We start from the raw sequence: 16,628 nt of genomic DNA on the forward strand, positions 1-16,628 counted from the left end.
ATATAATCCTATTATCCATAGATACTTTGAAAAAACAATTACCTCTTTGTTGTATGTGATCTTTACCTTGCATTAAAAGTATGTTACATATATGCACAGTAAAAATAAAATTCTTTAAAAAAAAACAAAATTAAAATGATGTTCCGTCATCCAGATGAAGCTGTTATTAATTTTTGTATGCATACAGGCACATATACATACACATAAATGCCTTTTTTTTAAAAAAAAAACAAAACTGTCATTACACTGAACACACTACTCCTTATAATTTACTTTTTCACTTAATATAGTTTTCTCATGTCAATAACTTTACAAATACATTGAAAAGCTGTTTATGAATCCGTCGCAGACAGCGCCTCCCTGAAATCCTCCCAATTTCCACTTCCAGCTTGACACTTCTTCCCCAGCCTCCTGTGCTCTCATCTGATGCCCCGCCTGTCTCTTACATATTGGCTTTCCTTCGATTCTGTCTTCAGCTGTTACAGTCTCTGCGCCCTTTCAGAATTTCCATTCCAGACCTTTCCCTATCTCCGACATTTCAGGTGGATGTTGCCTCACGAACAATATGATCCAAACTGAAGTCACCACCTCCCTTTCTCATTCACGCTCGTCCTGCATCCCGTATGTGACGATGGTCATGCGACCCCCTTCTCCTGATGCGTCCCACGGCACTCAGGATAAAACACAATACCATGCAGGACCCTCACGCCTCTCTGGACTCTAGCCCCTGCCTCCATCCACCACGTCCCTCGTTGCTCACACAGTACACACCAAGAAAGGTGAACCGTGGTGGTTCCTCCAAGTTCCACACCTCTGCGCCTTGGTCTCCTCCCATGGAATGCTCCACCTGTCCAGCTTCCCCTGCCCAGTTCCACGTGAGCTTTGCTCCTACTCATTTGTAAAGGCTGAGTGCAGGCATCACGTCCAGGAAAACCTGCCTGACCACTCCATCCCAACCCAATCTCTGCTGGGTTCTCGTGGGGCATCCCTGGGCTTCTCTCTGCCGTTATCGAACTGCACTGCGTCGGTCTGGTCATTTGTTCACCCCGTAAAGCCCCAAACCAGGACCATTTTCAGATGTCTTTGAGTCCATAATAACACAAAGCACATTGCCTGGTATCATTAGTATGAATTTTATTTTATATCTCTGTATAATACCTTTTAATTGTGGTATGTATAAAATAAATGATCCTGAGAGCTAGATTACGTCGATCACAAATTTATGAAAGTATGGCATTTCTCATTGAAAAGTTCTATAAACAGCAGATAATATGAAAATGATTAAACATTTCAGAATTACTTCTGATAGAAATAATTTTTAATTGAACTAGTCCACACTGGGTAATTTGGCAAATATATAATCACATCCTCGCAGTTACTTTATTATCACAATCACTTTATCTGTAATTTCATTATCACAGATGTGACACTTGGATTTTGTTTGTTGGGGGTGGACTTTTTTTAATGGGAAAGATTAAAATCTAACTTGAGGATTTAGAGCTGATTTACCGATCTGTTTAATTTAGATCTATAATTGACATGACAGTTACTTAAGAGGATGGCCTGGCGGGTCTGTTTAGGGGTATGGAAAAATCATACAAATGAGAGAAAAAGGGAAGGAGTCGTTAACATAATAATGATAATTTAATAGAAGAAAGGAAAAGAACAATGCTCCTTTTGATTTTATCTCCTTTATAGGATGCCAACAATTTCAGCAAACTTTATCACACTAAATAAAAACATCAGAATTCTGCAAAAATGTGACTGAGACAAGTTGCTTTATATATATATAATGTACACATAATACTATACACACATACATACGTATTCGTATAAACAAACTAAGAAAAATAATGTTATTCCTTACCTGAACCTGAGAAATTGTCTAAAGACCCGTCTGATGTTGTTGAAACTATTTCACTGCTGCTCATTGGCTCTGTTTTAACTATAAAAATAAACAACATATATCATACACCTAATTAATAATTATTCATAAAGGCAAGGTAGAGAAGATATAATATTCACAATAGTTAAGAAAATCATTTTTCAAAATCAGTCCCTTTGTATTTGAATATATTAAGAGTCATATGCCTAACAGAAATTTTTCTAGAAACATTCACATGTTAAGTATTTTCTCCCTAAGGAAACAGTCTATTGTGACAACTTACCCTTTAAAAGAAATGCTTTAAACTAAAAGTCGTTAAATTCACTGTTGCTCTATATATTTACTGAATTGCTTATTAATAACATCTCAAAATTAACATAATGTGGATGCGAAACAATTTCCTTGCATTTACAGCTATTTGGCCAAACAGAGTCAAATGACAGAATAAAAAGACTTGAAGAAATGAGAAATAACACCGGCAGGTTTTCTTGATACTCAAGGACAGGTGCACGAGTTCACACGTGTGTGCACGCACGCACACGCGCACGCACACACACACACACTCGCTCGGCTATCCAGCATGGCTAAAAACCTGAGTGCTCAATTTGAGGGTCTGCTGTTACCACTCAGCCATATCTGGCTGCCAATTCATCAGTATCTATGGTGCACTTAGTACCGAAAACACACTAAATGTAAGTGAAGCAGAAATGTTTTCCATTTCAAAACAATACAAACAGCAGTCAGTTTGTGGAAAACACAGATGTCTTGTGATAAAGTCCCTTCGGGCTATAAAACCAAACCATTTAGATTTATGCTACTGGCTCTCCAAAGCGACCCGCTCTACTGATATAGTGATGGTATTACTGCGCCCCATCAAACAGATAAAGCCAGATCAGCTCAGAACATTTGCCATTTTCCCTCGTTTTAGGTTATTTTAAAATGAAGAGACAGCTTTACTGTCTTCCCTAGAAACTACTAGTGAAGAGTTATCATTGGAATTTGCCTAACCCACTTCATAGGAGTTACACATCCCCATTAACAGGTTTTCAGAAAGAATACAATAAAATTTAGAGGCTACCTAAAAATCAATAATGAGCTTTACAAAATGAAAGCCCTAACAAGAGACTATTTGAGGAGGCTCCTCCCACAAAGTAAATACATTCGGAAATGGGAAAGGGCGATGGAGAAAAATGCACTTTTTCTTCTCTGAACGTGGCCAATCTCTTATAAACATCAGGCCAAGGGCTCATCCACCCTCCTGGGCCTTTGAAACTTTTACTAATGCATAATGAGTAGTTTTAAAATAGGCATTATAAATAGTTGCAGTAGATAGTCACTGTCAAAAAAAATTAATTATTTAGACTGTTTCTAAACAAAGTTGAAAAATAAAACCAGCGAGACTAACGGGAATCACTCCAACTGCTCGCTTTAATGTAGACCAAACAATAGCGTAACTGAAGTTTCCATTTTCCACCACTTGTTTTGGGTTAGAAGTCTTAGTTGACACTAATAAATTCTGACATACGCCTGTGTATCCCTTCTCTCTTCACGCCTCCAGGCAGCCTAATGATCTTGCTCGTTATAATCACTATACTGCCACAGACCTAGGAAGGCGGCGACGCCGCTCGTGGTGCACAGAACCCGAGTGTCCCACTCGGCTGTGCACATCCCATCTTCCCTTCTTTAGGAAGAACTCATATAATGCCCTGTACGGATAATGCCCTGTTTCGCTCTGTACTGGACTGACGACCCCTGGGATTCTGAACACAGGATGACGTACCACATGCCTAGAAAAGATGAGAATTAGGCCCACAGGGTATAAGTCGGATAAAGTGCCTACTGTGTGTCAGACTCTTTACACATGTTATGATTAATCCTTTAAACCATTCTGCCGGTAGGTCTCAGAGCACAGCTCACAAACTCCCTACTTACTGGCTTGTTTCACATGCAAAAAAACTGAAACCAGAGGGGTTAGGAATCTTCCCAAAGTCACACAGGAAGTGGCAGAAATGGGATTTAATTTTAGACGTTTTGGGTTCCAAGGCCCGAGGAAATGGTAACGAGTGGCACTTCCCCAAATTTACGGCTCCTCTGTAACAGAGCGGACGAGGGAGGCACAGTGCCACGCAGCCCCTTCCCTCCTTGCGTTTGACACTGACGGGCTAGTGAACCGGTTCGAAGATCTTAGGCAGAAGCAGAGTCGTCTGGGAAAGACGGTGAACGATAAATTTTCCACTGTGTGGGATGTTAAGCCCGGATTACTTCTCAGTCTTTCCCAAGTATAAGGTCATCATAAAATTATTTGGTAAAAGCTTGACTGTATTAAAATTACTACTCCTGTACCGCTAACACCTACCCCAGCTAGTTCCCATATGATTGGCTTAATCAAATGCAGCTTTCACTCCCAAGAGACATGTTCAATTATACTTGAAATTCCATTAAAAACAGGCAAAAAGAATGGGAAGGAAAGGAAGAGGATACTTTTTCTCTTAGGCCCCAAGTATATTGCTTTTTGCCATTGTTCAAATGTACCCATCTATACGCTAAAGACTCCCTTTTCCTAATGAATCCAATTTTGTTTTTTGTTTTTTTTATTAAAAAAAAGGCCCACTGTTGAAGGGGAGAGAATGTACATAGGTAACCACCGGGGTATTCACGATTTCATCGGGGAATGTAATTGAATACTTTGATCACCGGGGACCTGATGCTGAAGAGACTGCTGATTTATTGTGATGTAAAATAGTTTCTGACCGAAAACCAAGGGAACAGAGACCACTTCTGGCTTTGTTGCCGCCACAGACACCCACCGGAAGGTTAAAAAGACAAAAATAATCCCCGGCCACCAAAACTTAATGCATCTCCACTAGTGCCCCCGTTTATAAATACGCTGTAGATGAGACAACAGAGTACCTCTCCAAGGCTTTGAATTTAAAAGCACCACATACTTTTTTTTTTTTAAGTCTTAGAGCTTTAAGCTACTGTCCCGTCTGAGAACAATTATCCCTTCTGAGCCACCTAACTGAAAAGAAAAAAAAAAATCTATGAATGATCTGCTCTCCTCTAAAAAAGTGTAGGATTCTTCGATCTCTACCACACTTTTCGCTTCATACGTGACTTTATTCTATGAGAAAGAGCATTTTTTATTATCTTTTGCTCCCACTCGAGTCTATTTTTTTTCTAACACTCGAAGTTTCCAATCTTCGATCTGATACTTTAAAGACATATTAATCCTCTAAAAATATTCACCCCCTTAATATTCCTGATTCCTCCCATCTCTTCCACGTGGCCATGTGCTCTAAGCCTGAGTTGTATCAGGCAACTGTGACTCTCCAGAGATAACACAAACCTCCATCTATCAACGCCCTTGAGCTTTAGTTTTGGACTCAGAATCTAATTACCTGCTATGAGACTTTCTAAAAGTTATTTGATGTCTTCAACTTTATTTCATACACAAAACTTATGATACCTACATTACAGGAATGCAATAATAATTCATAAAAATTTAGGTAAAGTACCTGATATGAAAAGCTGAAATTATATTTATCATCATTATTATTAATAGCAGTATTCTATTTCTGCTACACTGAATGCCCTTCTCAGGGAACAATATTGAATAAAGAGTTTAAAGCACCAGCTCTGGAATTATCAACTGAATTTCAATCCAGCTCTGCTATTAACAGTATGAACCTAGAAAAGTTACTCAGTTTCTGCGTGTCTTGGCGTCCTCATCTGTACACAGGAATAAGATACTCATGAAAGGGTACAAAAGATAAATGTTTATAAGTCATTTAGCACTGTGCTAGGTCCAGAGGCCATACTTTCAGAGTTGTGCTATCATTATAGTGTCTCAAACTATGAGAAACCAAAGCCTTTCTTATGGGATAGAATCAGTTATAACCTTCACATTAAAGTTAAACTTCCTCTTTAAAAGCAAATTGGAAGAATCTACAGTGACTGGTCGAAGATCAACTGTGAGGCCATTGCCTCAGGACAGCCAAAATCAAATCGAGGAAGCTTGGACATAACTCGAGAAATCAGGACTAAATCACAATTAAGAAAATTTACACCTTGTTCATTACAATCAGCGTATGTTTTTACTGAAGAAACAGGCTAGGAGGATGGTGTATAAGGCGACTGTGATCAAAGATTCCAGGAGAAATGTAGGCGTCTCTCTACCACTGTTTAGGGTTGAGTGTACTGTAGCTGGCCCATGAAGAGAGACACCTGTTTCCCTTTACCATAAATTTAAAGAGAGATCTATCAGACCATTGGAGCAGGTGACATTAGCTACCAAGATCAGCCAGCTAACCTGTTGCACCACGACCCTGTGCTCAGCAAGCAACTTCTAGTTAGACTTGGAATGTTGTTATCATATAATCTCCAGGAAGATGACAGGCTGACCAGAGGTGAGAAGAATTCGGTCCATTTCATTAGTTATATTTCTCATCATGTGGCGGACAGTTAAAGCAAATTCATCCCCAAAGGACAGCTCGGCCTGCTGGGCTGGGAGCCAGCCTTAGTGTTAGGAAGAATTCACCTGGGTTAGAAGCAGATGCTCCTCAAGCAGGATCTAAGCTTATCTCAGAACTTTTCTTCTAACTGTCAGTGCAGCTTGTCTTTGGCACACGCTTGCTTGGTCTTCCTTTTTGCTTCCCGCTGTAATGCTCAGGACTTCAAAACCTCAGCTCACCATCCCTCTGCTACCCTTTATGATCCTGTCCATCTCTTCTATCTTCATTCCACTTTGGTTATTAAATGGTTGAGAACACCACTGGCTAGAACTGCATTACCTCCAAGAAATGTCACCTGTCACCTTTCGCATTTGCTCACTTCTGTCAGACTTATTTATCAGGTCACCTTGTCTATTCAAACCACTCCAGCCTCAATGGCCCAGGCTGGAACCCAGAGCTCCCGCCCTAAAATCCTATGTTGTCTCACTTTTCCAAGCATCTTTTTTGCCAAACTCTAGTCCCAGGATTGGCGATCTCCTTCTGTTCACTCTTTGGCTGCTGTTCTGGATGGCTGAGCACGGGAGAAGAGGCCACAATTGTAGGCTAACCCACTTCACGGAAATGCACGCCTTCTATACTCTCTTGAGCCATCCTGCTGCTTCGCAATCCCCCTTTTCCATTTCTTGTACCCGAAACAGTTTCCATTGAGTCTTCTCCACCTTCCTTAAGGCCCCGAATCACACCTTATTTGCCATCACCAACTGTTTCATCAAGAACGTTGACGCGGCAGTAAATCTTGCAATGACCCGCCTGCACCGTCTCCCAGTTCCCTGCTGGCTAATCTCAGTGGAGCGTTCCTGTCCTTGAGCGGGGTTAACCTTTACACTTTCATTGTTGGTGTCACTTCCACACCTGATTTGTGACCAGAGTCCATTATTTTGTTACTTGGTCTCTCAACATCCTCAATCATTCCATCTCAAGAGGCTACTTCCCTTCCACCTACAGACAGGTCCCTCCTCATTTTTGTCTTCTCTCCACCATGATGCTTCTCCCCTTTCTTTCGTCACCATGATGCTTCTCCCCTTTCTTTCGTCACCAAGTTTCCTGAAAATGTGTTTCAGATTCTTATCTACTCTCTCTCTCTAAGCCTTTGCACTCTCCCTTTATAGCTACTATTTTACTAAAAGGACTTTCCAAATTGCCCGATTCAAACTTTTCTCAATCCTGATTTTCCTTAATCCTTCTGTAGAATGGGCTTTACTCTGACACTTTTCTCGTCATTGATCAACACAGCGATATCTCTCTTTTTTTGCCTTTTATATGTCTATTTCTCTAGGTTCTCTTCCTTTGCCTGTTCTGTGGTTCTATAATTTCACCTGCTCCTTACCGGTCTGAATTTGCTCTCACAATCACTTCTTTCCTTGCCATAAATTTTAAAAAATCACCTTCATGTAGCTGACTCCCAAATCTCTGTCTACACGCACATCCTTTTCCTAGGGACCAATCCCCACATCCCACTGATGCAATGCACTTGCCTGGATCAGGGTCAACCCAACCTGCCCAGACATAAAATCCTCGGCTTACCCCTCTGGAATGGTCACGCCACCTAGACTGAAACTTTTCTTCTCTCCCTGACTTCTCTCGGCTCCTCTTTCTTCACACTCTATTGCCAAATCTGTAGCGTCTACCACTCCAATCTGTCAAGACCATCTTCTTTCGAACCTCCCAGCCACTATCTTAATTATCTTACAGCTCTTCTCTTGTAAAAGTTGGCAAATCTGCCTTTCAGCCACCATTCTCTCTTCATACCCCTGGGCACACTGCACTTTAAGCAGAGATATTCATCTTTCTACAGCCTAGATCTGAGTGAGTCCTGGCTCTGAGGTCTTCAGTAAGTCTGTTTTCTCCTGAATTATGTGACCATTCCTTAGTCGTGTTTGTAAGGCCCTGGACACTCTAAGACCAAGCTCTCTTTTCCCTTTTTGCTTTACTTCTTAATTCTTCCACCACACACTTTATATTTGTACAACAACTAGTAACTTAAAAGAATGTGAGAATTACAAAATACACAGTCACATGTAATTGTCCTACCTATACTGTGTGACACTATCATCTCCATTTTACAGAAAAAGAACCGCACGTCCTTATATATAGTCAATGTTTAAACCAAACTGGCCTACCGAGATGTTCAACGCTCCCTTCATTCCACGGCATTGCTACTGCCTTTCCCTCTGGCATTAAATACTCTACAAAACTTCCATCTGACAAAATCCCACCGTTCCTTCAAGGTTTAACCTTCAAGATCTTAACAAACCACATGCTTTGTTAAGATCTGCCTGATCTGCTACTCAGGGGTGTTTTTCTCCTTGAGCTGCTAAATCGGAGTTTGTTATCACCTTTGAACAAATTTCCCATTTTACCTCATTTTCCATTTCATAGTCTTATCCATTTTAATATATTATACATTTCTTCATGGGAACAACATCTTTCTATATCCCTACAGATCTTCGTACAATGATTAACACATAGTGGGAGCTCAATACCCACTGAGGGAACAGATGAAGGTAAAAATGAACGACTGACTTAGAAAACAGGTTATCACTGACTTCATACCCCGGGCACATTGCCTAAGGCAATTAAAATTTGTATATGTTCGAACACAAGGTAAAGTTTTATTCCCCCCAAATTATCACTCCATCAATTTATGTTCAGGTTTCTGTAAAGCTTGTCACTTACAGGGCACTGCCTGTGATTCTGAACAAGAATCCTTGGACACATTAGCATAAAGTAAAATCAGTCATTGGAATTTTTGTATATTTAGAAAGGACCCTGCCTAAATGAGCAAAAAGAAGTAAATACATTCCAGAGATTTAATAATAATTCATGGGGCATGACCATCCAAAGGCAAATATTAGATATTGTTGTAAAGAAGCCCTAAAAGAATTAAAAAGCTACACTGCACATGAGTATGCTGTACAGATACCTAAGATAAACCTGTAAGACAAAGGAAAAGGAGAAAAGCACAACCATTGTAATGTTATGTTACAGTCGGGACTCAACTCACAGATTTAATGAGTACTCTTTCTCATTCAAGAAGCAGAAGTGGATATGTCTGTTTTTAAGAACTATGCCAAATGACTCAAGAAGTGGCATCGAAAGATACCAAAGGCATATGAAGAGAATGAATCAAATTATTATATGAAGTATAAAAGTGGAAAAGAGCAATATTCCTAAATTTATATATTTTATATCTTAAAGGCATATAATTGAATATAATAGCCATTTAACTATTTCTTCTTTATCCAAGAGTATCTATATCCCTGAAACAAATGTGTTCTTTTGTTTTTTGTTTTGTTTTGTTTTTTGTCAATTCCCATCCAGAAAAGGAGGCATCCATTTGTTTGAATTAGCACTATAGTCTGGCATATGATTATCTCTCCAAAGTTTTAAAGTTCGAGTCATCCTCTTTCTTAAAAGAAGGTTGAAAAATATTAGCTCTTTAAAATAGCATGCCTTGTACAATCTTATGAAAACCAAATCAACACATATAGACTAATCTTGAACCTTAAGGGTATGCGTGGCCAACAAAAAATGTTAGTCAATTACAAAACTTGTTATTCACAGGAAGTGTAGCATATTGGAGTAGCATTTTGCAATGACTGATTGCAGAGGTCTAGACCAGTTGATTTTGTGTGTGTGTGTGTGTGTGTGTGTGTGTGTGTGAGTTAATAGATTATTTGGAGGCATTTCTGTGATCCTGCTAGGGAAAGGATGAGCCGAAATGGTATGTGGCAGGACTGCTCCTTTGAAATGTATAAGTCCACTTTCTTTCTTTTTTTTTTGCAACTCTCATTCTTGCTACCTCAGCTCAGATTCCTAATACACAAAATCTGAGTAGATTACAGGAGGCTCCATACTGCTGCTCATCTCTCCCCCAATCCAATCTGTCCTTGAAACTGCTGCCGGATTAATACCTACAACGCTTTCATCATATTAATTCCTCGCTCAAAATATTCGGTGGCTTCTCAACTGGCTCCAGGATGAAGCCCAACCAAATGCCTTAGCCTAGTATTCTTGGGCCCTTCTCAGTTTGGCTCCAGCTGATCCTCCCACCCTCACCTACTGTCACTTCCTTGTTCAGCTCTAACTGGTCTCTTCCAGTCTCCAGAACTATCCTACCTTTGTTCCTACTGCTCCTTCATTTAGGATGCATTCCATCTCTTCTCAACCTATTCAAATTCTACCCATTTCCCAACACTCAGCTCAGATTCCATGTCCTTCTTGAAGCCAGGCCAGACCTCAGGGAGCTGAAGAGCTCTTTTTTTTCCTGAACTCTGAGAGCACTTTTGTTTGGATCGGTGGCTTCTAACCTTCTTGAGAATGAAACCCTCTTTCTAACACCAAAATATTTCAGAACCCAGATGATAGTCTATTTTTAATCTGTTGATTGAGAAAATGCATGATGATAAAAGCCTACTGCAAATTTTCAGACAAGAAAACCCATATCTTAAAAAAAAAACAGAGCATCCATATATGAAAAATAAGTTAAATTAATATGTAGCCTATTAATTTCCTCATCCTACAAAGATTTTGCACAAAAGAATCTGCTGACCTTTGGTGCCAGCTCTGTGCCTCCTGGGGACCGCTAAGCTACAGACCGAAAGTCCTCGCCTTCGTAGTTTAAGTGACATACTATATAACCTTTTAGTTTTTGTCAAATTTTCTATAAGTCCTGTCTCCCCCAACCAGACTGTGGTCAATTCTTTGTATGCTGTAAAAACTAAACGAATGTTTCCTTCCTAGGACATGCTAAGTATTTTAGGTTCACTTTTTTTCACATTTTATTATAGAAATTTTTTATAAATACAGAAAAATTAAAATTATACAGTGAAGATCTATAAACCTACCATCTAGATTCCACAATTAGCATATTACTATATTTACTTTTCCATATCTATTCCTCATAAAATCATCTTAGTTTTCACACATTTTAAAATAAGTTAGAGACAATACACTTCCCCTAAACACTTTAGTATTCATATCATTAACTAGAGTTCATATTTGTTTATGGTTCTTTTTGTTTTATGTAAAATTCATATATAATTAAATGCACAAAACCTAATGTGCCACTGGATGACTTTTGACAGCTGCCTCCATTTAGATTCCAAAGTGGGATCTAAATTTTTTAGGTTGTTATAATCACGGAAGCAAAGCACAACAATATGAAAACATTCCTTCCATTCTAATATCCCCCCAGGTAGCAATATAAGATTCTCGATTTTTGGCATAGGCGATATTTAAGTAGAATTTTAGTATGGAAAAGTAAGAATTTTAAAAGTAGTTTATGTTTATTGAGCACCTACTACATGCCAGGCATTGTGCTAAGCTCTTTACAAGCAACAGCTGGTTTGCTCCTCACAGCAACTTTACGAGATATCACATTATCATACTTCAAAGATGAGGAAACTGCAGTTTAAAGATGTTGAAAAACTAAGGTCACAGAGCTAGTTTCAGATTTCTTTAATTATCATACCTTCTATGAAACCATGGAAAAGTCAAACGTTTTCTGATTAGGGTTTTATCATCCTTCATCATTCTTCACAAGGATATCAGAACAATCAATAAAACACACAGCAACGGGAAAGCCCCAGAATACCAGGGCATTGAATAAACGTGTATCAGTTCATGTTGCAAATTAGCGGATGATAAACCAGCACACAAAGATCGGAAGCAGATGAGCTGGCTTGGACGCAGAACCTCAATCATATCAAGTTGGAAAAATGGTGTACTTGCCTAAAATGTAATCAACCTACCAAATGTCCATCTCGGATCACACCCTTTCCCCATCTCTTCCCATTCTTCACCAACTCACAAGAGCACCCGGACATAAACCCTACCCGCACTGTGTACTAATTGAGTGAGAAATTAATGAGGACACCAGGTATTCCGAGTACCCGCAAAGGCTATTAGGTGGGTGATGGGACGGACCTCAGAGGAGGAGGAAATATCTTCTCCTCCCATGGAGACGCCACAACAGCCAGTCCCAATGGACATGGTCTTATAAAATATAACATTTCCTATTACTTAATAATAGCTACTAATTTTGAGCATGTAGTAGATGCTAATGACTGTGCGTAGCATTTTAGACTAACTGTCCCAACACCCTGTGATAAAGGTGCCATCTCCAATTTACAATGAGGAAGCAGAGGTTCAGAGACTGTAGATGATAATGATAACATTAAAAGCCAATGGGTATTAACTTCCCAGAAGCCACATGCTGTTCCAAGTGCTCTTCCAACTCGTGCACCCATCCTCACAACCCTGCAGGTAGGTGCTACTATGACCTTACTTTTACAGACCAGGAAGCAGAGACGCAGAGCGGTGAGGTGTTTATTCGGCATCACACGACTAACTGGTAAGTGGCAGAGCGGACAGCCTGGCTCCAGAGCCCTCTCTCAACTCCCTGCCCTGTTGCTTCTCAAACCCACACGTCTGTTGTATGGTGAAGTAAACAAGCTGGACTGTGATTTATCAGCCCAGGTTAGTCCGAGTGCAAAATTCACCTTCTCACCATCATGCCATACTGCTTTCCTATATTTTTAATATTATTCATTCCTCACTTTCCTGAAGGCAAGTATCAGATGTAAATTTGTGCTGAAATAATATTGCATAAATAAGAACATAATTTCAGATAAAAATACTCTCATTCCTCACCTGGAGACTTTTCTCACCACCCACCCCTTAAATAGTTTCAAAATACCACCCAAGTGTATTTCTGAAACACAGACGCAACCACGCCGCTCCCCTCTCCACAAGTCTTAGGCTGTCCAGCCCCTGCAGGACTGAATCCAAACCCCTGGACCTCATGCATAAGGCCCTTCGTCACCTGCTTTGGGTGACTTAGCCCCATCTCTGTGCACTTCGCTCAAAATACAGCCACACGCGCACACACACAGCGCCCTGGGACTGGGGCTGGGGCTGTCTTTGCTTCAGCTGGATAATCCGCGTTCCCTCCCTTGCTGGCTTGGCAACCAGTGTTTTCCACCTGTCCCTTCAAGGCTCGGGTGAAGTGTTACCAGTGTGCTGACCCTGTCCTTCATCCTCGGTCGCCTCGGTCCTAATTAAGGGCCCCTCTTCCTCTGCGGAATGTAGCCCTCATCATAAGGTACGGTGGTCACCTGACGACAGCGCAAATCACAGGAGACTATGCACGTCTCCCGGCAAGAATGGTATTGGGTAAACTTCTAGACACTATCGCAATGTTTCTTGAATGAATTAGCAACACAATGGTGGACGCACTGTGTGCTATATATTCTTACGTATCATACATATTCTTCTATATTATATATATATTATTTTCACTGTGGTGTGCAGGTAATCCTTGCTCCTGCAATTTTTCTCCACCTTAAAGACATGCACCTCCAATCATGACTCCTTATCATCATGTAAGGATACTAACCAAAGTGTATTAACTGCCTGATTTTTATATCATTCAGTTGTTTCTTGGACTATGTGGAAGTTGCTTTGTCATTGCTAAATACTATTAAGTTCAACAGTCCAGGGCAAATGCAGGACAGTTGCTAGAGATCAAATTCAAAATCAGCAGCAATGCTAACGGTGATGTTCTCTGCATGGATGGCCCATGACTACTATAGGAATTGGTCTGTGAAATGATCACTGTCAAATATCTGAAAAATGGGCTTTAGAATCTGGTAATGCTTTGTAAATGAAATTCATGAGCCTCTCCTGCATTATTTGCTTAGTACTATGGGGGCATTCATTCAACAAATATTTGTTGACTGTTTAATCGCTGCCAAGCCTACTGCTACATGCTGAGGACACAACAGAGAATAGGTCTGTCCCTGCCTTTAAGGGACCTAGAGACTCTGCCAGTTGAAACATACATATAAATGGATGTTTCCTGCATTGGATCATAATCTTAGGTAAGTAACAAAATTTTTTTCAGGCAGATAAAGTATTTCAGTAAGAACCAAGCTTTTTGGTTTTAGAGAGTAAAAAATGTGAGCTTTGAAATCAGCCTCACATGCCTTTCAATCTCATCTCCAACACAGATAATATGCCATGTAAACAGACTAGTTACTTAAACTCTTTCAAATGAGATACAAGGAAGTTATCCTGACTTTTTTGAGGCTAAAATAAGGTGACAGAAAACTTTCCGTCCTACCCAAAGTAGAACTGGAAAATTTGTGATTATGTATATATTTTTATATTAGATTGTATGTTTGGAGCCAAAGAGAGTATGAATTACTCTTCGAACTTATTCCAAGTAAGCAAAGTGAGAAAACACACATGTGTGTGCACAAGCGTGCACGTGCACACAGATACACACTGACACCACTTTATCTATATACTGCTCACCCCAAGGCATCCTTGACCATCGTAAGAAATTACAAATTACTCAAAGCAAGGAATCCATGAGCGAAGGGATGAGACTTAGCCTAAATACTAACACTCACTACAGGTCCACAGGTGTCCCGGGAGGGAACCATAGTTTTTCCCACAGATAGGACGTTCTTAGGGAAACGTATTGCTGCTTGTACCAAAGTTCCAGCCCAGTCAGGAGAAAGACGCCACAGAAGTGTGATTCCCTGAACTGTCAGGTCCTGGGAGTAGGCGAAAGCTGTCTAGCAAGTCCTTAGTTATCGAGAAGCCTGGCTCGTTAGAAACCCCAAGCCTAGTCTCAGGCAACAAGCATCGGGGTTCCCACTCTGACTGTGGAAGATCCAGTCAGCTACATACAGCAGGCTAGAGAGCCTGTGCCAACCTACCAGGGCCTGCACGCGCCGCCCTTACCCTGACGTCGTCACCTCTCACACCCCGTCATTCTCTCCCCTCCAGCCACACGGAGCAACCTGCTGTTCCTAAAATGCACCCAGAGTGCTCCTGGCTCTCGGCTTGGGCCCCTGCTATGCTGATGGAGCCCCTAACAAGTGCTGCTTATGCTTCTTTTATTATTCTTATTCTTATTATTTAAGCCTACAGCATGCGGTCTTCCTAGATGGTCTCCCATCTAAGTACTAACCAGGCCCGACCCTGCTTAGCTTCTGAGATCAGACACTGGGCTTGTTCAGGGTGGCATGGCCGTAGACCAGGGACCGTGGCTCCACTGAGGCATGAACCCAGGGCCTTCTGCATGTAAAGCAGACGTGCTGACCTCTACACTATGGAACCACGTCCATTTACGCTTCTTTTTGAGTTTTGCTTGGTTAATATCACCTGGTTCTCAAAGTCAAGAGAAATGTGACCAAATTTATCATACACTTAAAAATATTTTCTGAGGTAGAAAACGTTTACCTGAGCAGTAGCAAAGCTGCAGCTGCGTTTTAAATTTCACAGCAACACCGCTCCCCAGGCCCGACCCTGCTTAGCTTCTGAGATCAGACACTGGGCTTGTTCAGGGTGGCATGGCCGTAGACCAGGGACCGTGGCTCCACTGAGGCATGAACCCAGGGCCTTCTGCATGTAAAGCAGACGTGCTGACCTCTACACTATGGAACCACGTCCATTTACGCTTCTTTTTGAGTTTTGCTTGGTTAATATCACCTGGTTCTCAAAGTCAAGAGAAATGTGACCAAATTTATCACACACTTAAAAATATTTTCTGAGGTAGAAAACGTTTACCTGAGCAGTAGCAAAGCTGCAGCTGCGTTTTAAATTTCACAGCAACACCGCTCCGCTCCGAGTGCGCACATAGGAATGACGTATAATGAAAAGCAGAGACGACTTCCCAGCTGTTTGATCCCAGAGAGACTTAACATGGACGGACGGCTGATGGAATTATAATTAAGTCAAAAGCTTTGAAAATTGGTAGGAGACAATCCCCTAAAAGCTAACCTGCTGATGCATTATGCTGCTCATGTGTGCGCCAGGAAGAAATCTCGCACACTCACACAAACAAGGACTTAAGGACCGGAGCATAACCACCCTCGGGAGTTGTCCTCATACTGAAGTCCTTTTGCCATTCGAGCCTCTGTCCTTGATCCTATCACAGCTGTTTGCTAGAGAATGGTGTTCTCCAGTCATGAAGACACCAATGTGGCAGCAAAGTCACCAGCGTTTGGTATGAAGGTATTAGAAAGGGCACTGGCAGCTGATGGGAATCACATATTCTCTCCAGAGAATAACACAGGGATTTTAAAACCCAGGCTCTGGCCTCCGAACTTGATTCAAGTACCAGGTGAGATACCAGCGGTGCCAATCATAAACCATGTGCCTTTCAACTTGGCGTTTAACTTCCTAAGGCTCAGTTTTCTTGTGTGTAAAATAGTGAC

The 16,628-nt window shown here is 40.9% G+C and overlaps 1 protein-coding gene across 7 annotated transcripts in view; it reads right to left on the reverse strand.

Annotated features, from left to right (window-relative positions):
• Positions 1–16,628, reverse strand: part of EYA1 (EYA transcriptional coactivator and phosphatase 1) — a 145,615-nt gene that overhangs the window by 116,531 nt on the left and 12,456 nt on the right. For 5 of the 7 annotated variants that reach the window (XM_006924024.3, XM_006924026.3, XM_015598585.2 and 2 more), the window contains one exon: positions 1,868–1,945. In XM_006924024.3, coding sequence (XP_006924086.1) covers positions 1,868–1,945 — 78 coding nt within the window. Of the gene's footprint in view, positions 1–1,867; positions 1,946–16,628 lie in introns of those variants that run through there. The other 2 variants (XM_025041181.1, XM_015598586.2) reach the window with 1 other exon arrangement.

Source organism: Pteropus alecto, unplaced genomic scaffold, assembly GCF_000325575.1.
Source record: "Pteropus alecto unplaced genomic scaffold, ASM32557v1 scaffold87, whole genome shotgun sequence".
Taxonomy (NCBI): Eukaryota; Metazoa; Chordata; class Mammalia; order Chiroptera; family Pteropodidae; genus Pteropus; species Pteropus alecto.